The sequence below is a fragment of the Bos taurus genome, chromosome 26 (assembly GCF_002263795.3).
Source record: "Bos taurus isolate L1 Dominette 01449 registration number 42190680 breed Hereford chromosome 26, ARS-UCD2.0, whole genome shotgun sequence".
Taxonomy (NCBI): Eukaryota; Metazoa; Chordata; class Mammalia; order Artiodactyla; family Bovidae; genus Bos; species Bos taurus.
The window spans coordinates 42,604,529-42,628,290 of NC_037353.1; the positions used below are offsets into that span (position 1 = coordinate 42,604,529).

At 48.2% G+C, this 23,762-nt stretch overlaps 1 protein-coding gene across 1 annotated transcript in view; it reads left to right on the forward strand.

The window, feature by feature from the left end:
• The first annotated feature begins 2,936 nt into the window (after positions 1-2,936).
• Positions 2,937-23,762, forward strand: part of LOC617705 (deleted in malignant brain tumors 1 protein-like) — an 82,544-nt gene continuing 61,718 nt past the window's right edge. Inside the window, exons 1-9 of the mRNA XM_059882146.1 lie at positions 2,937-2,955; positions 3,049-3,366; positions 4,946-5,161; positions 6,047-6,364; positions 6,487-6,558; positions 9,632-9,949; positions 10,937-10,966; positions 13,033-13,104; positions 13,766-14,172. Coding sequence (XP_059738129.1) covers positions 2,937-2,955; positions 3,049-3,366; positions 4,946-5,161; positions 6,047-6,364; positions 6,487-6,558; positions 9,632-9,949; positions 10,937-10,966; positions 13,033-13,104; positions 13,766-14,172 — 1,770 coding nt within the window. The remainder of the gene's footprint in view (positions 2,956-3,048; positions 3,367-4,945; positions 5,162-6,046; positions 6,365-6,486; positions 6,559-9,631; positions 9,950-10,936; positions 10,967-13,032; positions 13,105-13,765; positions 14,173-23,762) is intronic.

A 23,762-nucleotide genomic window follows, 5' to 3' on the forward strand; every position in this document is an offset into this window, starting at 1 on the left:
GTCAGGCACCATGAGCCTGGGTTTCTGGGCCTTGAGGTGTGTCCAGTGCGATAGTATCTCTCTAGAAGAGGAGATTCTGCCCCGTGGTACTCAGCTGGGTCAAGAGCATGCAGCAGGTCTGCTCTTTGCTAATGGCCTCAGCCATTGTGTCATCACAAGTCCTCCCCCCAGCACTTGGCCGCCTCCAACTTGCTTTCTATCTCTACGGATGTGCTTCATCTGATTAGTTCCTATAAGTGAAATCATACAACGTGTGGTATATGAAATCATACAACATGTGCCTTTGGTGTCTAGCACAGTGTTTTCAAGGCTGATGGTTCCTTTTTAAATGTTCTGTATTGAATGAACTTGTCCACAGCTAATTGAATTCTTCTCCTGGAAATGTGAAGCAGGTGAATAAAGTCCTTCTTTCTGTGCTGTGTTTAGTCACTCAGTCGTGTCCGATTCTTTGTGACCCCATGGACTGTAGCCTTCCAGGATCCTCTGTCCATGGGATTTCCCAGACAAGAATACTGGAGTGGGTTGCCATGCCCTCCTCCAGGGGATCTGCCCAACCCAGGAATCGAACCTGCATTGCAGGTGGACTCTTCACCATCTGAACCACCAGGGAAGCCCCCTTGTCTTCCTGTTTGGTATTAAATGTCAGGAGTCATTTCTCTTATACTGTTGCTTTCCCAGCAGCTCTCTCAACTTCTGCCGTCCCGGAAGATGTGAACTACCCAGCTGTATCCTCAGGTAGGTCAGTGAACTGTGAGGTAAAGCAATGAAGATGGGTGTGGTACGTTGTTACATGCCACTTCAGCATTTTAAGCCCAGAGGAAGGATGAGTTGTAGGTCAGGGCCGGGGACAACTCACTGCCAAGGGCTCTATAGGCAACGTGGTGCCCAGTGTCACCTTCGGAACCAGATTTTAAGCTCCAGAGGACAAGGGTTTTATCTGCCTTTCTCATCACTGTATCTGCAGCACTTGTCACAGTGGTTGGCACATTAGAGGCACCCAGGGAAAGTTCATTGGATCAGTAAATGAAGTGTAAGCCCTGCATGGGTTTCCCAGGTGGCATGGTGGGAAAGATTTCACCTGCCAGTACAGGAGACACAAGAGATGCAGGTTGGATCCCTGGGTCAGGAAGATCCTCTGGAGTAGGAAATGGAAACCCTCTCCAGTATTCTTGCCTGGAAAATTCCACAGACGGAGGAGCCTGGCAGGCTACAGTCTGTGGGGTTGCAAAGGGTCAGACATGATTCATCGACTGGGCACGTGAGCCCTGCATGTGTGGATGGGCTGTCTGGCCCTGCTGGGGTAGCTCTGGTCTTAGTTAAGAACAGTCCTTCTAGACGGTGCATAGTGGCGGCAAGTCCCTCTGCTCAAGAGACCCAGGCATCACTCTGGAAAATGCTGGTAGCCCCCTGTTGGTGCTCACATCCCTCCTCAGAAAGAAGTGCTAGGATTTCACATGTGAGCAAACTAATGAAGCCAAATTCCACCAAATATTTTTGTTTTTCCATCTCAGCAGATAATGAAGAGTTACCAACTGACATACCAGGTATGGCAATGATTTCATCACTGGATCTACAGATACACAGCCTTACCGTGCAGATGGGTGGTACCTGGATGGTCATGTCATCAGATTACACAGTGTCTTCCGAGGGGTCGACGATCAAATCTGTCTGGATACTATGATTCTTAGAACTTTTGCCCGATTCTTCCATGATTGTTTTATTACTGCTGAGCATCCTTATGCAGAAAGGGGACAAGGCTTTGGTTGGGGGCGGGGGGTCGCGGGCAGCAGAACACATTTACAAGTTTTCTAACAGCAGCCTGAAGGTCACCCCAGCCTCATTAGAAACAGGTCATTTGTTATGACATGTGGCCAGCCCAGAGGTTCTGGTAGTGCTGTGGCATAGCTGGCAGCTGTTCACCAGCTGCTGGTTGAGTCCTTTTCCAAAGTGCTCTTGTGTCTGGTCTCAGAAAGAGATGCTTCGGTCCTAATCACCGTTTTCCCTGCTGTTCTAGTTCTACCTGTGGTCGACTCACCAGCACAAAGTCGAAGAGCCAGTTTTCCTTGGCCCAGCCCATCAGGTCAGAACCTTCCTGGCAGGATGTACCACTGCTCTCGTGAAACCCTGGGGGGATTATCAGAGCCCAGGAAGGACCCTAGGGAGTTGCACGCTCAGAGGCCTCAGAGGAGCTCAGGGCAAGACCATAGTAAGACAAGAAGGGTCACGGCCTCCAGGACTGGGGTCGGTCAGCTAAGCCTCCGTCATGGTTTCAGCACTGGATCATCCTTCTTTCCAGAGAAACATTTTAAAGTTCAGAATACACAGAGAAACAAGAAGTCAACAACCACATTGATGTCCCCTTTACCTGGACATGACTGATGCTTACATTTTATTATACTGATGTTTCAGTCTTATCAAAAAATAAAGCATTATAAAAATTATAAAGATAAATTGAAGGTTCCCCAAATTCCCCAACTCCAGGCTCTGCTCTCTCCTTCCTCAGAGAAGCACTGTCCTGAATTCTGTGTTTATAGTTCATTTTTAACATTTTATGAATAGGAATCATGTCATCTTGGTGCATGTTATTTTGTGGTTTTCTTTCACACAAATTACATTAGTCCCTATATATCGTTTAGTACCTTTTATTCTTTACTCGCTGCACATTTGTGAGATTCATCCATGTTGATATACACACATATATGAAAATATACACATCTCACTGATTTGAGCTGCTATAATATTACATTTTTTGAGTAAGCCATTTATTTTCTTTTCCCCACTGATGGAGATACATTTTCCTAATTTTTCACACCTGTCCTGCAGATGTCAAGTCCTAAAGCTCCAAATCCATAGTCTACCATCTAATCTGCTTTGTTGAGTAGGTGGTAAAGAGCACGCCACTGAGCAGGGTAATTATTAGGCAATTCTTGCCTAGAATGCGCTCAGACGTGTGGAGTAATCAAAGGATTACCTTTAATTTGTAAGCCAGACAAAGGGCGAGTTCCATAGGGAAGTCTCATGAACTAACCTTGACGTTCTCTCCCGCAGGAGACTGGCCCACGCTGAGGCTGGTCAACGGCCCTGGAAGATGCTCTGGGCGGGTGGAGGTTTCCTACCAGGGCAGCTGGGGGTCGGTGTGCGGCAAGGGCTGGGGTCTGAAGGAGGCGCACGTCGTATGCAGGCAGCTGGGGTGCGGCTGGGCGGTGTCCACGCCTCCCGGTGCCCACTTCAGCCCGGGCTTCGGAAAGATTCTCCTGGACAATGTGCACTGCAGTGGCGAGGAGAGCCACCTGGCCCTGTGTGCCCACGACACCTGGTTCACTCACAGCTGTGGTCACGAGGCGGACGCTGGAGCCATCTGCTCAGGTGAGGGGTCCCAACGACTCCCCGACAGAATGGATCATGACAGCAAATGAGCAGTGAGGCAGGGACCCCCTCCCGAGAGGGCTGGTGGTTTCCTCTGCACATTAACAGTTTTCAAAACCCGGTCCCCTCCTGGGGGATTTGGGCTATCTCTATGTCCCATTCTGTTGTTGTTCATTCGCTAAGTCATGTCTGACTCTTTGTGACCCCATGGACTGCAGCACACCAGGCTTCCCTGTCCTTCACCATCTCCTGGAGTTTGCTCAAACTCACGTCCATTGAGTCGGTGAGCCCATCCAATCATCTCATCCTCTGTCATCCCCTTCTCCTTGTGCCTTCAATCTTTCCCAGTGTCAGGATCTTTTCCAGTGAGTCAGCTCTTCACATCAGGTGGCCACAGTATTGGGAGCTTCAACATCAGTCCTTCCAATGAGTATTCAAGGTTGATTTCCTTTAGGATTGGCTGGTTTGACTCCTAATCCTATCTGGCTAATACTGATCCTGTGAGATAGAAATGGGGTGAAAATGACCGTGTTAAATCATGCTTTAAAGCAGTTAATGGAGGCTGGTTTGCCTGGTCCATATCGCTTGAAGCCTAAAAGCTTTCCCAGTGCCTAGTTCAGTGCTCCATGCAGACGGAACTCACGGACGTGCGGCGCTAACCTGGCTCTCCTGTGCTCACGCTCTCCTCTAGGAAACTGCCTCATCCTGGGCTGCTTGGCCCCTCTTCTGGGCAGCTGCTAGAGGGCAGATCCCAGGCACTCTTTAGGGGTGGCTTGGTGGATAGCTCAACACTGAAATGCAATACCAGCAAAAAAAGGGAGTTAGAAACTAGCCAACTACCCTGTCACCCGGTACAGTAATCCTCCCCCATCAGAACTAAGTTCCCAGGCCATTGCAGACTGGGGCCACTGAAGGAGTATAAGTTAATGGTCACTGGGACTTCCCCTGGTGGTCCAATGGTTAAGACTTCATCTTCCAATGCAGGGAGTGCAGAGTTGATCCCTGGTCAGTGAGCTAATATCTCACATTCCTCATAGTCTCCCCCCGCCCCCAAAAAATCATAAAACAGAAATAATAAAGACTTTTAAAATGGTCCATATTAAAAAAAACTTTTTAAAAATGGTCATTGACTTTAGGATGTAATAGTTTTCTATGATTATGCCCACTAGTCATCATAATCACTTTTTTGAAAGAAAATGACCATCTATCTTCTGGAGTGATTAGATCAGAAATTTATCCCCCTGGAGTCTGTAAGATCTGATCTTCCTTAATAAGCAAAGAAACGACACCAGTTAAAAATGTATATTTATGTGATTTTAGAGTACTTTGGTCACTGGGAAAAAACTATGGGGCCATTTCCATCACTCCTTTTTATCCTAAAACAGCAGTTGTTGTTTTAAAATTTTAATGAGCATCAGAACCGCCCAGAGGGTTTGTTAAGACCCAGATTGCTGGGCCACGCCCCCAGAGTTTCTGATTCAGTAGGGTGGGGTGTGAGAATTTGCATTTCCTACACGTTCAGGATGGTTATGCTGCTGGTCTGCCGATCACACTTTGAGAACCACTGTCTGAAAACAAGGAATCTTTCTTATTCTGATAATTAGGAGCAGAGTCATCATCTTCATCATCCTCATTGTCATCAGCATCACCTTGGCCGTTGTCGTCATGGCCATCATCTTCACCATCAGCACTGTCATCCTCCTCACCATCATCAACACTGTCACCATCACCACTGTTGTCAGTGCCATCAGTATCAGCACCGTCGTCACCAACACCACCATCATCACCATCATCAGCAAAAACTAGTCTGTCTGGTAAGTTGAACTTTTTATTTGTGAGTCACTTCCCTGGTTGTTTTTAGTTTATGTGCTTTTATGGAAGGAAAGTTATGACCAACCCAGATAGCATATTGAAAAGCAGAGACATTACTTTGCCAACAAAGGTCTGTCTAGTCAAGGCTATGGTTTTTCCTGTGGTCATGTATGGATGTGAGAGTTGGACTGTGAAGAAGGCTGAGTGCCGAAGAATTGATGCTTTTGAACTGTGGTGTTGGAGAAGACTCTTGAGAGTCCCTTGGACTGCAAGGAGATCCAACCAGTCCATCCTAAAGGAGATCAGTCCTGAAATATTCATTGGAAGGACTGATGCTGAAGCTGAAACTCCAGTACTTTGGCCACCTCATGCGAAAAGTTGACTCATTGGAAAAGACTCTGATGCTGGGAGGGATTGGGGGCAAGAGGAGAAGGGGACGACAGAGGATGAGATGGCTAGATGGCATCACCGACTCGATGGACGTAAGTCTCAGTGAACTCCGGGAGTTGGTGATGGACAGGGAGGCCTGGAGTGCTTCTTGTTTCACTAGATACACTGAAATCTCTTATTTCTATCGCTGTCCATGGTAGAGGTAATAACACAGGTTCTTGTTGGGAGAATCTAGGAATTCAGGCAGTTTCTTAAAGAAAGCTTCACCTTTTGGAAAAGGGGAGGATAAAGTCTTCCTGAGGGGACTTGAAATTGAAGACTATTCTGGCTCTTCTTGCTATCTGGGTGGCTGAGGACTGCATGAGCTTGCCTGATTTTAAAATAGGGATGTGACCACCTGGAAATGATAAAGGATAAAGGGAGCTTTCCAGAGATGGGAGGGCAGACCCCAAGTGCCTCTCCTCCGTGTTCCTCCCAGGGGCCTGGGTGGCTGTGAGGCTGGTGGGTGGTCCAGGGAGATGCTCAGGCCGCGTGGAAGTTCTGGTCCAGGACACATGGGGGACCGTGTGTGATGACTTCTGGGACCTGGCCGAGGCTGCTGTCGTGTGCCGCCAGCTGGAGTGTGGCCAGGCGGTGGTGGCCCCCACGGGGGCCCACGTTGGGGTGGGTTCTGGGAAGATCGTGCTGGATAACATGCAGTGTGTGGGCAGCAAGAGCCACCTGGAGCAGTGCATGCACGGGGGCGAGGCCGGGCACAACTGTGGGCACCAGGAGGATGCCAGTGTCATCTGCACAGGTGAGTGGCTGGCATCTCCCAGGACATCACCGCTTTTATGCCCCTTCAGACATCTCGGCCCCTATTCACACCCGTTGTTCAGCTGTTCATAATAAGCCAAGCTGATGTGTTTCAACCCTCAGGTGCTGACGATCCACCAGCCCTGACTCCTGTCCCCGGGTCTGAAGCTGCTTCCTCTGCCCACACACTCACAGGTAGGTCCTCTGTGCCTGCTGTATTTGCTCTCAGCCCTATTAATCTTCCAGAAGACACCATTGTAAAGATACTTACTATAGTAAGTACAAACCGGTCAATCCTAAAGGAAATCAACCCCAAATATTCATTGGAGGGACTGATGCTGAAGCTGAAGCTTGAATACCTTGGCCACCTGATGCAAAGAGCCGACTCACTGGAAAAGACCCTGATGCTGGGAAGGATTGAAGGCAAAAGGAGAAGAGGGCAGGCAGAGGATGAGATGGTTGGATGGCATCACCGACTCAACGAACATGAGTTTGAGCAAACTACGGAGGATAGAGGAGGACAGAGGAACCTGGCGTGCTAGAGCCCATGGGGCACCAAGAGTCAGACGTGACTTAGTGACTGACAACAAAAGATGCTTAAGGGAATAGCAGTTACTGTGCAAGGACTGCTGATAAGAACAAAAAAGGGCAGGGTATTTGGGATGCTCATCCATCACCTGACATTCTTGAATGTTCCTTCCCCTTCAGTTATTTATGGGAAATCCATATTGTATCCCACTGATTTAGGAACTGAATCTACTGTTAGTCGATTTGAAAAGGATCCAAAGGAGTTAAAGGCATTATTAAAAGCAGACAATATTTGTACACCTGTCAGGTGGTGGTAGCTGGGCGAGCTCCCTCAAATTGATGTTCACAGAGGCCGCAAGGATGCAGAAGGCAGCAGAGCTCCTGGTGCTGAGGCAGCCCATGTGGGCACCTCTCCCCCGACATCTGACTTGTCTGAGTCACCATCTTCTCTGGCAGAAGCCTTCAGCACCTGCAGATCATTACTGAAGGCTGAAGCCAACTCCATCGGCAACTAGTTAAAATTGAAATCAGACATCAGTTCTTTACACTGAACATTCAGTTTGTTGGGTTAATTGCCATTTGACATTTTAAACACTGATTTGGTCCAACTGACCCCATAATTAGATGGCAGTAAGAAGGTTTGCTTGGATTGATGTTTTATGAGACAAAACGAGGTACAAGAGCTGCTCAAAGATGCCATGTTTGTCTCACGTTGCTTGGGTACCATGCAGTCTAGGCAGGTTTGCCAAACACCTAGGGAGAGCCAGAGAAGTCCATTCATTGATATGAATGCTGCGTCTCCATGATAGAACACAGCTGGTTGTTTCCTGAAAGGGAAAGAAGAGATGGCAGCAAAGAGATCCCACAATAAACTCATGGAGAGAGCACGGATGCACCGACCATGGGGAATATTCTAAACCCTCATCTTAGAGACTGGATAACTGAGCTTAAAGATGGGGGAAGAGAGGTCTTCCCTGCCTAGAACTTTGTAGGGGAGCCAGTGGAGGACCCAGTGCCTTGTATTTGAGTCTGACTTTTCAGAATGTTCTCATTGCAAGGATTTTCCTTTCCTACGTGGGGTTAGGAGGCTCCTGATCTCAAGCGATGTCTTGTTTGTACCTGTTTGCAGGTGCTGGACTGTCAGCTACCATACCCACAACGGGCCCTCCCAGCCTTCACTCCACCCTCCCACCAGCAGGTAATGCCTTTCTGTGACTTGGCCAGTCCTGTGCTTAGCATTTTCTGAGAAACTAGTGTATGCCATGCACAGAATTAAGTGTGGTCCACAGTAATCATAAAGGAAGCTGCTATTCCCAGCATTTCACAAGAAAATAAACAGAGACCCAGAGAACACAGTGAACTGCTCAAATAACTAGTCACACAGTCATAAGTGGCAAAGGCTGGATTCACCCAGACCTGTTAACTACAAGGATCATGTTGGCTTCACTGTGTTTTTCATGTTGGCTTCACTGTGTTTTTCATGTTGGCCTGGATAAAAGCTACCTAGACAAGGAGAAGGTATGAATAAGGACTAATTGCTCATGCCAAGACTATTTGAGAAAATTATATGGAAATGTTAAGTATATTATTAAGCTGTCTACGAAGCGAATTTATTATAATAAAGGATATGATAGATAAAATGTTAATTATTAATTCGGATTTTCCATGTTTCTCATCACTGTTTCATTTGGGTAAAATCGATCTCCTAAACTGGGCCTTCCCATGAGCTGATAAACCCTCCATACAACCATTCTTGGCATATTTCTCCAAATATGGTCTAGTACAATCTTTTCTTGCCTGGAGAATTTCATGACAGAGAAGCCTGGCGGGCTACAGTCCATGGGGCTGCAGAGAGTTGGACATGACTGAGCAACTCACATTTTCACGTTTTTCAGTCTTTTTGACATTGCCACGTAGCTGGGAGGATGTTGTTTCCATCTTACAGTTGAATTATAAGAAAAAGTGGAGTCAGGGCCAAGCTTTGGAGCAGAGAAGTGACGTCACTGTTCTGGGAGCTCAGTTGTGCCCCTGCAGTGGGAGCCCTAAACTACAAGCCTGAAACAAGGCTAGGAATCCATTTAGAAAAACAAGCATCCTTTTTTATAATTAGTCGGACAACTGCTTAAAAAGAAGTAGCTTTTCACTATTGATGGGAGCTGCCCCTCTACCTCTACTTGATGAGCTGACATTTCTACAAGTGCATCTCCTGTGTGATACCTTGATAGCATCACCAGGTAATCAAGGAGTGTGAGTTGCTCAGTCCTGTCTGATTCTTTGTGACCCCACAAACTATATAGCCTTCCAGGCTCCTCTGTCCATGGAATTCTCCAGGCAAGAATACTGCAGTGGGTAGCCATTCCCTTCTCCAGGGGATCCTCCCAACCCAGGGATTGAACCCACGTCTCCTGCCTTGCAGGTAGATTCTTAACCATCTGAGCCACCAGGGAAGCCCAGTAATCAATGAACAAATCCTTTAAAAGTGACCTGGGACTATCCACTCCCTGCTCTGCTGGGCTGATTCATAGAAGACAAGTCCTCCCAATGAAAGCAAATAGAAAAGCCAAATAAAGTAAAGAAAGCTGCAAAGCCTATTCTTTTACTCTTGGTGATAAGGATTATGTGACCCAGAAACACCATTTCTGAATAGTTTATTAGCGCCTACCCACGTACCCCAGTAGAGGAAACCTTCCTGACCTCAGAGAGCTGCGTCTCAATGCCTCTCCTCCTTGTTCCTCCCCAGGGGCCTGGGTGGCTGTGAAGCTGGTGGGCGGTCCGGGGAGATGCTCAGGCCGCGTGGAAGTTCTGGTCCAGGACACGTGGGGGACTGTGTGTGATGACCTCTGGGACCTGGCCGAGGCCGCCGTCGTGTGCCGCCAGCTGGAGTGTGGCCAGGCGGTGGCAGCCCCCACGGGGGCCCACTTTGGGGCAGGTTCTGGGAAGATCGCGCTGGACAACCTGCAGTGTGTGGGCAGCGAGAGCCACCTGGGGCAGTGCGTGCATGGGGGTGAGGCCGGGCACAACTGCGGGCACCTGGAGGACGCCAGCGTCATCTGCGCAGGTGAGCGGCTGCTGTCAGTACCTGCCTGGAGGGCTGCTCCTGTGGCCTCCCTACTCATCCCTACACACACACACATACCCCAGTGATACACACACACCCCACAGCCCAGCCTCAGGATGTCAGTGGGCCAGGCAGGCAGCCTGGCTCCTTCCCAGGTTGTTCAGCCACCCAACCACCCCCTTAGCTGCAGCGATTGCCGAATATGACTTATAGGCTGGATCTCAGCTCAGAAGTGGCTGGTTACGTTTGAAAATTCTAAGCTGAACTTCAGTTCAGTCGCTCAGTCATGTCCTATTCTTTGCGACCCAATGACCTTGAATTTAGCCAAATCAGAGTGTTCGGCATAAAAATCCAAATTCTTACATTTTGTGGTGAAAATAAAAGTAGAAGTGCATCAGGTTCAAAGCAGCAAATTCTCTTGTTTCATTAACTGACTGGACAGTCAGCTTTCTGGACAGGGCAGAAAGCTCTGCCCCTCTGGACACTGAACAGCTTTCCTGTGCGCACAACTCCCACCACTCAGGTCCCTTGTTTATTTTACCCCTGTGGGTCCTCACTAACGTTTGTGCGTGTGACCTCAGGGTGATGGACCAAGTTGTCAGCTGGTATGCCAGGCCTTCCACATCTGGGCCTGGTGACCTCCCCAGAACTATGTGTCCCTCTGGCTGACTCTCTGCCCCCCAGTCTTTCCCGATTCTGCCCCACTGGTGACTTGAATAACGTCCCGACGAATGACGAGCTCTCAGGCTGCACCTGCCCATGTGGAGCCACCCTTGTCAACTCCTGAGGCACCCAGGGAGCAGTGGTCCCGGGACAGCCCAGGTTTGCTGCCTGGTCCTGTGTCCCAAATCCCCAGGAAATGCCAGGCTCCTCATGGGCAGAATCTCTGCCTGTCTGCTGCCCACCCCTCTCTGCTTGTAGGATGTTCACAGTAGACGTTCTCCCATTAAGATGTGGTAACATGCATAGTCTGTCTCCATGTTGCAGGTGCTGATTCCACAGCTGCTCCGGCTACAGGTAGGGCCCGTGTTATGTCTTCTGCTAGACTCTGCATGATGTGAGAAGGTCATGAAGCTTAGAGTCAGATCCTGGTTTGATTTGCAGCTTCTTTCTTTCACTCATCTGTTCATTCAACCATGTGCCAGACTCTGTGCCAGTGAAGCACGGGGGCCATGCAGTGGTCAAAGCCCTGGACCCTTCTTTCATGGGGTTTACTCTCTAATGGGAGAGACAGCATGGCGTATGACCCCCTCAGTTAGACGACCACAGCCAAGACATGTCATCTCTCCTTCCCAGTTCATCTCCATTCCTCTTCATTAAAGTGGGAATAATATGGAGAATACAGAGTAAGCTCATGGACTGCGTGTGCTCAGTTGCTCAGTCGTCTCTGACTCTTTTGTGATCCCAGGGACTGTAGCCCACCAGGCTCCTCTGTCCATGGGATTTCCCAGACAAGAATACTGGAAGGGGTTGCCATTTCCTATTCCAGTGGACCTTCCCAACCCAGAGATTGAACCTGTGTCTCCTGCATTGACAGATGGATTCTTTATCACTGAGCCTCAGGGGAAGCCCTGTTGCTGCTGCTGCTAAGTCGCTTCAGTCGTGTCTGACTCTGTGCGACCCCATAGACGGCAGCCCAGCAGGCTCCCTCGTCCCTGGGATTCTCCAGGCAAGAACACTGGAGTGGGTTGCCATTTCCTTCTCCAATGCATGAAAGTGAAAAGTGAAAGTGAAGTCACTCAGTCGTGTCCAACTCTTAGCGACCCCATGGACTGCAGCCCACCAGGCTCCTCTGTCCATGGGATTTTCCAGGCAAGAGTAGGGAAGCCCCAGGTCACGTATTAGATGATACCTAAAGATTCCTGGCACCTGGAAGGTGCTCACACAGCCATGGTTCCTTCCTCTGGTCATGTGCCCACCTAAAGGAGGGCATGTGGGGATCAGAAGACCCTGAGCTGTTGGAATCTGAACCCAACTGGTTTCTCTTCAGCTGAATAACCATGGGCTTCCATGGTGGCTCAGATAGTAAAGAATCTGCCTGCAGTGCGGGAGACCCAGGTTCAGTCCCTGGGTCAGGAAGATCCCCTGGAGGAAGAAATGGCAACCCACTCCAGTATCCTTGCCTGGAAAATCCCATGGACTGAGGAGCCTGGCAGGCTACAGTCCATGGGGTCACAAAGAGTCAGACACGACTAAGCGACTTAACTAACTTTTCAGTCTCCGTGTCATTAGAACAGGCACATTGGATGCCGTGCTCCCTAAAATTCTATGCTTTTGATGTTCTGTGACTAACAAGGAGGGAAGAAATAGCCACATAGGTTAGCTGAATTAAGTGTACACCAGTGGGAAAGCAAAAGATGGTTGTCGAAAAACAGAGATGTAAGTCTTACAATAGAAATTGAGAGACACCTTACCCTCTAACATTTTGTTATGAAAAATTTCTGATATACAGAAAAGTTTGAGGAATATAACCATTAACTCCTACCTGGATTCTGTGATAAATTGATCAATCCATCTATCATTCATCAACTTACCTTTTGTTAAGGTTTTATTTATGTGCTGAAGGTTCACCCCTGTTAAGGTCCAGTTTGATGAACTTTGGTGATTTGTACACGGTTGTGTAATCACCACCGCGGTCAAGATGCACAACCGTTCCCTCAGCTCCAGAGGTTCCCTCGAGCATTTCAGACCTGCTACCCTCCTCCCTGCCCTCTCCCCCAAGGATTTGCTGAGTGACTCTCCTTGCTTTGTTTAGGTGAAGTCATTACGCCCCTGGGGCGAGGGTAACCAAGAAAGAGGTGATGGCCCCCTGAAAGCCCTCATGCAGCAGGCCACTTAGGGCCAACTGTCTTTGCTTTTGCAAAGTGGCCATGCGGCCCATGTCAGTTTGTCAACAGGCAGTAACGCCATGTTTCATCTGAAATGGGGATCTAGGGGATGGGAGGTCACTGGCCTTAGCAGTGTCATCATTATTCTTGCTGAATCCTGATGGAAGGCAGCTGCCCCTTGGAGTAGCTGTTTACCTTCTCGCGATGTTCTGACTCTTCCCTCACATCACTCCTTCCTTTTCCCTCCATCAACAGCCTATGAGAACCTACTTCCCACGTCACTGGCAACATCGGTGGCCCAAAACCCACCTGCTTCGGTGCCTCCAGGTAAGGCCGTTCCTTCTTGTCTTCTGTCTTTGGATGGGACAGAGGTGACACGGTCACACGCCTTTCATCGCCCAGCAGGCCCCCCAGGCTTATTCATACAACTGTCTCCGGGCTCCCCTGGAGCCTGTCATGAGGCCTTATAGCTCCAAACCATTACCTCTGCCACAGGCTATTGACCAGGCAAATCTCAGGCCACAAGCCCCAGGGGTTGAGGACTAGGAAAATAGACTCAGCCTCCTGGGAGGAGTGGGAGGGTCACACTGCAGAGAGTGCAGAGAGCGAGGCTAGAAGGTGAGCAGTCTTAACCCAGGTGCGATTAGCTTGGCGTCAGTTCTCAGACTGGTTGGCATCAAAGTGAAATTTTGAGCTTCATCAACATTCTGTTTTCAATTGGTCTGAAGTCTACATGGTTGCAGTCAGCAGTTTTCATCTGGTCAGGGTCCACTTCCTGCAAATACGACTTAGGATTCTGTGTCAGGCCTTTAAAGATGGATGCCATCAGACGCCTTAGAGCTGCACGTTGACATGGGACCCTCGTGGCAGCATGAAGGGTGTGGGTACAAAGCCACGGAAAGAAAGGAGAGCCAGGGTGACAGAGGGCAGTTGGTCCTCAACAGGCAGAGGGAGCAGCCAGCACCCTGAGACCCCTTTCCTCCCCCAGGAGGCTGGGCCCCCGTGCGGCTGGTGGGCGGCCATGGGAGCTGCGCCGGCCGCGTGGAGGTTTTCTACCAGGGAGCCTGGGGGACAGTGTGTGACAGCCTCTGGGACCTGCCGGAAGCAAACGTTGTCTGCCGGCAGCTGGGCTGCGGTCGGGCCATGGAGGCCCCGGGCAAGGCCCACTTTGGGGAAGGTTCCGGGAAGGTCCTCCTGGACAACATGCAGTGCAGGGGGCATGAAGAGCACCTGGACGAGTGCTCCCACGCTGGCTGGTTTGCCCACAACTGTGGGCACAGGGAGGATGCTGGCGTGGTCTGTTCAGGTAACCCCGCTCCCTTCCCGGGCAGAGCCCAGCTGGGCCCTTTGAGAAAGTCCTTTCCTAGGGACAGTGTAAAAAAATCACAATTGAGAGTAAAGCAGGACAGGAACTTCCCTGGCAGTGCAGTGGTTTAAAATGCTCCTTCCAGCGTGGGGAAATTGGGTTCGATCCCAGGTTGGGGAACTAAGATCCCACAGGCCACAGAGCAACTAAGCCTGAGCGCTGCAATTAGAGAGCCTGCAACAAAGAACCAGTGCAGCCAAAATTTTGAGAAAAGAAAAGAAAGCAGGATGTTTTTCACTGATAGCAGATGTTTTTATCTCTCCCACTTACAGATGCTGAATACTCAGTGGCCTTGCTACCAGGTGGGGAGTTCACATGTGCAGTTTCTTAAAACCTGGTGGGGGAGAATTCTGCAGGAAATTGAATGGGTTCTGTACTCTAAGCCCATAGAGTGGCTCAGAGATGTGGAGTCGCTGACTGTCCACTGGGAGAGAGGAAGAGCCCTTAGAAGTCATTTGGTCTCACCTCACCATCTACCTCTTCAATTCACTGTGCATTTCACGCTCAGGAAGCAGATTCAAAATTTCTTAAACTTCTGCACAGCGCTTTGGGATTGTGAGGGGCTGGCAGTGAGATGCGGGTGGGGAATGGTTGAGATGGGAGAGGCAGTTATGGACACTTTCTGTCCAAGGGCAGCAGAAGGCTGATGGGCCAGACCTGGCCCAAGTCAAGGCTCAGTTTAATTCCTACCCTCTCCTTGGCCCTCTCTCTGATCCTGGGCATTCTGGCCCCACATTGCTTCCTTGGTGTTGGTTTTCCCACGTGCTGTCAGCGTCAGTACCTGGAGTTTTCCACACTTGTGCCCCCTCTCCTTTATCAAACCCCTGGCCCCTTAATGCCTTGCCCTTGGCCAGCTCCTGGCCAAAGGGTGAGCCATGACCAGAGCTGAGTGGACAAGCTCTGATAAAGCTGCAGTCACATCCCTTCCTGGACTGTCAGCCTCAGGAGGTGGGAATGGATTGGTTATCGGAGAAAGTCTCCAATGGGAAGTTCTAGGTCAGGTGTTGCTGGCTGGAGAGATGTTGGGGACAGCAAGGAGCCACAGTGACCTTAGGTCCTGACCCACCATCTCTGAGCAGCACAGGTCAAAGGAAGCAGTCAGTCAGTGCCTCTTCCTGTACTTGCACTGCAGCCTCCTAACTCCCCACACTGGGGTCACAGAAATTGGCTACAGGAGCCAGAATGTCCCATCTTTCGTTTTCTTAAATTCCCAAATTTTAAAATATCTCATTTACATTCTCTGATTCTCTGTATCCTTCTCTGTCCTTTCTTTTTCATCTTCCTTTTTTTTTTTTGTTTTGTTTTGTTTTGTTCCTCTCCTCTTGCTGGTGTCTTGGTCTTTCAGAAGCTCCATTAAACTTTTCTTAGTACCTCTTGGAGATAAAGAGCTAGGATAACATGACAAGAGAATGTATGCGTCCACGTCGGAAAGATCTGGATCAGTGCGTCTTCCCTCCTGCACGTGACCACCGCCTGCATGCTCTGCTTCACCCCCAGAGACTGGCTCAGGAGCTCTGGGAGGGGCCCTGATGATGTGTCTCTTCCTGGCTCCTTGGAGCCTCCTTGTGGGCTGTGTCCCCCTCGGTGCCAGCCAATGACCCCACTGCGTCTGATGACGTCCTTTGTCTTTGACAGGTCCCCCTTTGGATGTTGTGGCGGAGACAGAGGCTACAGGTGAGACCAGGTTGTCCTTGGCTGCCCTGATCATCGTCATCTAGCTCAGGCCCTAACGTGATTTTTCGAGGAAATTGAGCAAAATACTACTGCCCTAAGTCACCCCTCTGAGCCTGCATTCTGAGAGATTTGTCCAGTAATGAAGGTCAGTGAATTTATGGTTCCAGTTCCATTTCTATTAGTCCAAGAAGGTAATCCAAATGATCAAGTGTGGTCAGCCTTCCTGGTCTCCCAGCATGGACACCACATGTGCAGGACAGACATGGGGCCATCAGCACAGCCACACTGCCAGGGCACTACCCCAGGGCGTCATTTCAGAGGGCTTTCACCACAATGGGCACCTTCTGTGCCCTCTCTCCTTCTCTGACTCTCTGTGTCCTTCTCTGTCCTTTCTTTTTCATCTTCCTTTTTTGGTTTCTTTGCTTTGGCCAGTACCCTGGGCTTTCAGAAGCTCAGGATAAGCTTTTCTTAGCACCACCTGGAGCTGAAGGGCTAGGATAACGTAATGCCTGGAGGGCCTGGCTGGTCCTTCTAGGGAGGAGCCAGCTGAGTGTAGGTCTACTTCTTACCAGGTAATCTGATGGAGAGTGCTGTTGCTGCAGCTGTCACCTCTCATTTTGAACTAAACATTGGACAGAAGACAAACAGACAAGCAGGTGGAGAATCAAATGGACAGGTGGATGGACAGGTGGACACAGAACAAATCAGAGCTGGAGAGGGTGGATGACTCAGGGCAACGTCTTTCCACTTAGTGGATTTTCAGTGGTCTAATTTCTATAAATGACAAGTGCTAGTGGGTAGAACACTGCCATCTTCATATATAGAAGCTCCACATGAGCCTGACCTTAATCGTGAAAATAGTAGTTTATTCATTATTACTGACGACATGGTAAAAATCAAAGCTATAGGATATAAGACGCAGTGTAACCGAAACTGGAGTCTGGCTGCTCACTCCTCAAAAGCCAAGAAAGACAAAGTTGGTGGAAAGGAAAGTTTGCCTTATCTTGGATGCCAGCAGTTGGGGGCTGGGGGAATGGCACCTGTCCTAGGGCTGACTCCCCTTTCCCCGACATTCAGGGGGCAAGAGTTTTATAGGCTGAGGGAGGGGGCTCCATGCAGAAACAACACAGTCAGCTCTGACCAGTGTCATCTTGGTACAGTTACAAACTAATTCAGTTCAGTTCAGTTCAGCCAGTCAGTCGTGTCCAACTCTTTGTGACCCCATAGACTGCAGCACTACAGGCCTCCCTGTCCATCACCAACTCCTGGAGTTTTCTCAATTCATGTCCATTGAATCGGTGATGCCATCCAACCATCTCATCCTCTGTCGTCCCCTTCTCCTCGCGCTTTCAATCTTTCCCAGAATCAGGGTCTTTTCCAATGAGTCAGTTCTTCTCATCAGGTAGCCAAAGTGTTGGAATTTCAGCTTCAATATCAGTCCTTCCAATGAACACCCAGGACTGATCTCCTTTAGGATGGACTGGTTGGATCTCCTTGCACTCCAAGGGACTCTCAAGAGTCTTCTCCAACACCACAGTTCAAAAGCATCAATTCTTTGGCTCTCAGCTTTCTTTAAAGTCCATCTCTCACATCCATACATGACCACTGGAAAAACCATAGCCTTGACTAGACGGACTAGACAAATTAACTACGTACAGTTAATTTTCAGTTCCGGGCTCAGTTTGTTTCCATTTCCTCTGAGGCCAATTCTCAGAATTGAGGCAGCTTCTGTCATGGGTACACTCTGCCCATCATATAGTTAACCTCTCCACCTGGTGGGGGTTTCAGTATCTACAAGACAGCTCACAGGATAGGGCTCAGAATATTATTTACAGCCCTTGAGGAGGAACTAAAGGTCTCTGACTTTGCTTACTAACTGCATTGTTATTATTGGGTCTCCTTTGACTGGTTTTCCTTTGTTTCTGCATGTTCTCCCCTCTCTGATTAAACTTAGTCTTTAGCTAAAGCTTTTCTGCAGACAAAAGGCAGGTGGAGGACGTGGGGGATGGGCAGGCAAGGACCATAGAGTCCTGATCCATTTTACCAGCACTGGGGAGTAACCAAGGGAAAGGTTCAGGCTGATTCTGGATAACTGCCCTACCCAGAAAGCGCATGTCAGAGGCAAAATTCTCTTGAGATCAAGAGATACTACAAACTTCAGACTTAATGTCATGTCCTAATTCCTAAGTTTACAAGAATTTTTTGACTAGGTTATACCTCTGCTACATCCTACGATGTACCCAACAAAGCAATGACCCATGAAACCTTTTGAGGGGGGAAAAAAATGAAAGAAAAAAGAATGTCAACTATAGTGAACTGAACAATGAAAAAAACTGAAATTCTGAAATATCTCTCTGCTTTTAGGAAAATCTCAGTGTGGCAGAATCATTACTAACTCATCTGGAGCGATCAGGAATCCCCCTAGGAATAAAATGCATGACAACATAACGTGTGTGTGGGAAATCAGAGCCAATGCATCTGACCACATACGACTGGCATTTCCGTACCTTAAGTAAGTCAGAAGGACTTTCCTTAAGTGCACCGTGTAGTGTAAGATTCCAGACATTTATTTCTTTGGTTGATTCCTGTAATTAAAAGAGTCTTTTCTTTTTAAGTTTCTATTTTGAGCTAACTGTTGGAGAAGACTCTTGAGAGTCCCTTGGACTGCAAGGAGATCCAAGCAGTCCATCCTAAAGGAGACCACTCCTGGGTGTTCATCGGAAGGACCGATGCTGAGGCTGAAACTCCAATACTTTGGCCACCTCATGCAAAGAGTTGACTCATTGGAAAAGACCCTGATGCTGGGAGGGATTGAGGGCAGGAGGAGAAGGGGACAACAGAGGATGAGATGGCTGGATGGCATCACCGACTCAATGCACATGAGTTTGGGTGAACTCTGGGAGTTGGTGATGGACAGGGAGGCCTGGCGTGCTGTGATTCATGGGGTCGCAAAAAGTCAGACACGACTGAGCGACTGAACTGAACAGACACATAAAAAGCTACAAAAATAACACAGAGTCCCATGTCCCCTTCACTCTTCTTTCTCCATTGGTGACATCTTATATAACTATAGAATAGTATCAAAAACACAAGTATAATGCTGTTAGCTGGAATATAGACTTACTCTGTTTTCACCATTTTTCACTTGCACTTATGTGTGTGTGTAGTTCTGTGCAATTTTATCCAATGTATATGTCCATGTCTAGGTCCTCTGCGTTTCCCCAGTGGCTCAGCAGTAAAGAATCTGCTGGCAGTGCAAGAACCGCAGGAGACATGGGTTCGATCCCTGAGTCGGGAAAATCCCCTGGAGGACGGTATGGTAGTCCTCCACTGCAGTATTTTTGCCTGGAGAATCCCATAGACAGAAGAGCCTGGAGGGCTACATTCCACAGGGTCGCAAAGTGTCAGCCACAACTAAAGTGACTTAGCACACATGCACGCATGCCCAGGTCCATGAAACCACCACTACAATCTAGAACAGCCATCCCCAACCTTTTGAGCATGAGGGACCAGCTTCGTAGAAGACAATTTTTCCACAGATGGCATGGGATGGTTTCAGGATGATTCACATGAATTTTATTTATTGTGTACTTTGTTTTTATTATTGTATAACTCCACTTCAGATCGCTAAGCATTTTAGGTCTCGGAGATCGGGGACCTTGGATGTAGAAGCAGAGAGTGTGTCCCCAACCACAAAGGGGTGACTACTTTGTCCTGCATGTTTACAGCCACCCCAGCCTCCGTCCCTGGCAGCCACTAAACTATTCTCCGGTTCTATGCAGTTTTGTCATTTTGAGACCCTTCAATCTATGGTGTCATACAGTATTCTTTTAAGATTCACTTTTCTCACTCTGCTTAAGGCCTTTGAGCTCCATCCAGGCTGTTGCCTGTATCAAGAGTTTGTTCCTTATCATTGCTGAGAAGGGTTCCGTTGTGTGGAAACCAGAGTTTGTCTAACCATTTCTTCCAGTGAAGGACGTTCGGGCTGTTCCCAGCCCCTCTATTGTAGGTGAAGCTTGTATGAGCATTCATACACAGGTTTTGGCATGAACTTAAGTTTTAATTTCTCTGGGATTGATGATTGAGAATCAATTGGTAGGTCATGTAGTATGTACATTAAAGAACACGTCAAACTATTTTCCAGAGTGACTGCCATTTTGCATTCCTTCCAACAACATATGACAAATATAATTTCTCCATATCCTAGCCAGCATTTGCTGTGATTTTTTGTATTTTTGTTGTTTTTGTTCAATTATGTCTGTCTCTTTGCGACCCCACGGACTGCAGGCTTCCCTGTCCGTCACCAACTCCTGGAGCTTGCTCAAACTCATGTCCACTCAGTTGGTGAGGCCATCCAGCCATCTCATCCTCTGTCATCCCCTTCTTCTCCTGCCTTCAGTCTTTCCCAGCATCAGGATCTTTTCTAATGAGTTAGCTCTCTGCATCAGGTGATATCCATTAATTTTTGTATTGGCAAAAATTTTTTAGCAAAAACCATTTTTATCAAGCAGGTCTTGTATATGTGTTGTTAAATGTATATGTTGGTGTTTCTTTTTTCTTTTTGAAGTGATTGTAGATAATACTGTTTTATAATTTTGGTTTCCACATGTTTGTTAGAAATATGATTGATTTTTGTGCCCATGAATTTGTAGTTAAAATGAAATTCACCTTGTATACTTTGTATAGGGGTGTGTGTGTGTGTGTGTGTGTGTGTATGTGTGTGATGGGGTGTGAGAGAGAGAGCTTGATAGTATGTGTGTATGTATTTCACCTTGCTGGCTGAAGATACAGATTCCATGGAACCCTCAGACCTAATAAAACAGGAAAATATAAGTTTTAATATTAGAAATTGTCAAGGTTGATATCATTCATAGGTGAATGTTTTATGGAAACTAACCTTCAGAAAAAAATTATTTATTGCTCTTGACTTTTGCTTCATCAAACTATGACTTGGAACAGACATCGCATCAGGCTGAGATGTGAAAATGGTTTTCTGATTCCCGCGTTCTGTACAAAACTTCACAATAAGGAACAACAAAATCAGATGACTTCCACAAAGCCAGCTGAGCCGATTTGGCAGTGCACCTCCCTCTCGGGCAGGTCGGCTGCTGAAAGCCTGGACGCAGGTTGTTTGAACCCTGGAGCCACATCCTAGGGGCTGCCCATTGGCTGGCCCTGCCCTTGGGCCCAGGTTTCAAGGTACCTGTGGCCTCAGGGTGCTCAAGGCCTCATCAGGGTTACACCTACGATTCCAGGCTTCTCTCCCCTCTTCTAGTTAAAATCCCATTCCCAAAGGTAATGGCTCTCAGAAAAAATGGGGTAAAAGGAATTGACTATGTTTGGGCCCACCCTCGTGGCTCAGGCAGTAAAGAATCTGCCTGCAGTACAGAAGACCTGGGTTCAATCCCTGGGTCGGGAAGATGCCCTGGAAAAGGAAATGGCCACCCACTCCAGTATTCTTGCCTGGAGAATTCTGTGGACAGAGAAGCCTGGCAGGCTACAGTCCATGGGGTGGCAAAGAGTTGGACATGACTGAGGGACTTCACACACACACACACACACACACACACTATGTTCGAAAGATGACAGCCTTTTGATCTTGCCCCAGCCTCTTGATAGCAGCAGAATAGTCTGCCTCACAGCAGACCTCTGAGATCTGCTGAGGGGGAGACTGAAGCTCCCATGGTGCTTGCTTCCCCAGCCTAGACTGCACCAGTGAGTATTTTGAAATCCTGGACGGCCCTCCATCCTCAGCAAAGTCCCTGGGGAAGACCTGCTCTGGAACCTATCTCACCTACTCGTCGTCCTCCAGCTCATTGACGCTCGTGTACTACCGAAGTTACAACAACATAGGGAAAAACTTCACTGCGTATTATTACTCTGAAGCCAAAGGTAAGAAAGGGTGGCTAAAGGAAAACGATCTGGAGCTGGGCTGTCTGCTCGGGGACTCTGGGATTTCGGGCGAGAGACTCAGCCTCTCCATGCCTCGGTCCTGCCCTGTGTAACGGGGAGAAGAGAGCCTTACTTCTTAGGTTTGCTGTGAGTGTTCCCGGAAAAGATGCAAGTAGAGCCCTCTGCACGGTGATGCATGTCATAAATGCTCAGTAATTGGCAGCCTCATCACGGGCTGGTCTTTCTCATGTAACCATCTGACATCAGGCAGCCCACTAGGAAGACACTGCTGAAGTTACTGTGAGTACTGGGTGGGTGTCTAGAGAAGAAGGTGTGATCCCAGCCTAAGGGAGTCTCATATACAACCTAGAAGGAATCCAAGACAAACACATGGCATAATTCAAGGACAAGTAAAGCACAGTGGCCCTAGTGGTAAAGAACCCGCCTGCCAACGCAGAAGATGTTCGAGATGCGAGTTCAATCCCAGCGTCGGGAAGATCCCCTGGAGAAGGGCCCGGCAACTCACTCCACTATTCTTGCCTGGAGAATCCCATGGACAGAGGAGTTGTCCCGAGGACATGCACTGATGGGTCCTGTACTATTTACCACAAAGAGGAAAGAGTCTGAACTGGTGAAGAGTTCTAGCATCCTCCGTGTCCAGGAAGCTGCTCATAAATCTCTGTAATCTTAGCAAGTGCCAGGGGAACTCACTGAGCGAGCCCGGGGAACGTGCTGTTAAACACAAAGGAGACACTCTGGGGCACAAGGTGGGCCAGGGGAAGTCACTGGGATTGGCATTTAACCATTACTGATGATGATTCTCTTGTGTTTGCAGATGCTGTTTCACAGACTCCACATCTAATCAGTGAGTCACCTTTACTGACATTACTTAATCTTCATTCGATGTTCATGGTTATTCGCTTGTCCCCGCTCCAGGTGTTTTTACTGTCATAGTCTGACCTCTTTTATATATGTTCCCTAATTTCCTTTGTAAATCCACCTTATTTGAGAGAGGCTGTCCACACAAGTTACACAAGTATGAAGACAGTAGTAGAACTAAGTTACACACAGTAACCGCTGGGTACTGTATATTGATAAATTAGTCATTTGATTTCCTTAATTCCTTGTTTTTATCAAAGACAATGAAAGGCATCTAATCAGACACTCCACATGCAGGGAAAGTTGATAACAAAAACCTAAAGCAGAAGCTTGCAGAAGAAAGAGCTGTTTTCCCCCGAAGAGCACTGATAGTCAATGTATTTTAACACGAAATGGCACAATGTAAATGCCAAGTTTCCATGGCTGGCCAGAGGAGGAATATTACTCTCGTTGGATCTCACAGCCCTGGCCAACATCGAGACTCACCTGTAAGGAGAATTTGACTTCGGAGGTCACAAAGTATAAGGACGATAGGAAAAATGAATCGGCCAGAATTTTGGCATTTAGTGGAGATCTCAGACTTGTCTGCATCCTCCCATTTTACTCAAGGGTGTCTTCTTGTATCCACAGCAATCCCAACAGCAACACCCAGAATGGTAACAGCAAGACCAGGTAAGCCACGGAACACACACACATACCCATTGTCCTTGCCTCTGGGTGGCTGTGTTTATGTCTGCATCTGTAGCTGCTTCGTAGGCAGAGGTTGGACCGACTGCAAGTGGTTCGTCTACTTGCAAATATTTGCCCGCTGATCCTGTGCAGACTTTTCAGGGCCATTCAGAGCTCTTGGGATCTTTTGGCTCTAGGATCCTAGAACGAGCAGAATTCATTTTTTCAGCACCTTTCGGAGTCATCAAAGTCTGAGCAACTTATAAGCACCCTCCAGTGGGTTTCTGCCTTTTCTTTTTACGGCCTGTCCTGCTCATTTTTAACCTCACACCTGTATCACTAATACACTTGTTCCAAGTGAGTAGAGTGCCAGATGCATTCTAGGGGCAGTGAGCTAAAATAGCAGAGAGAAGAAAAATAGTGAACTTTGGAATCAGGAGAAATGAGTTGAGACCAGCTACTGACCAGACATGGGATTTAGGCTAAGTCACTTTGCTTCTCTGGG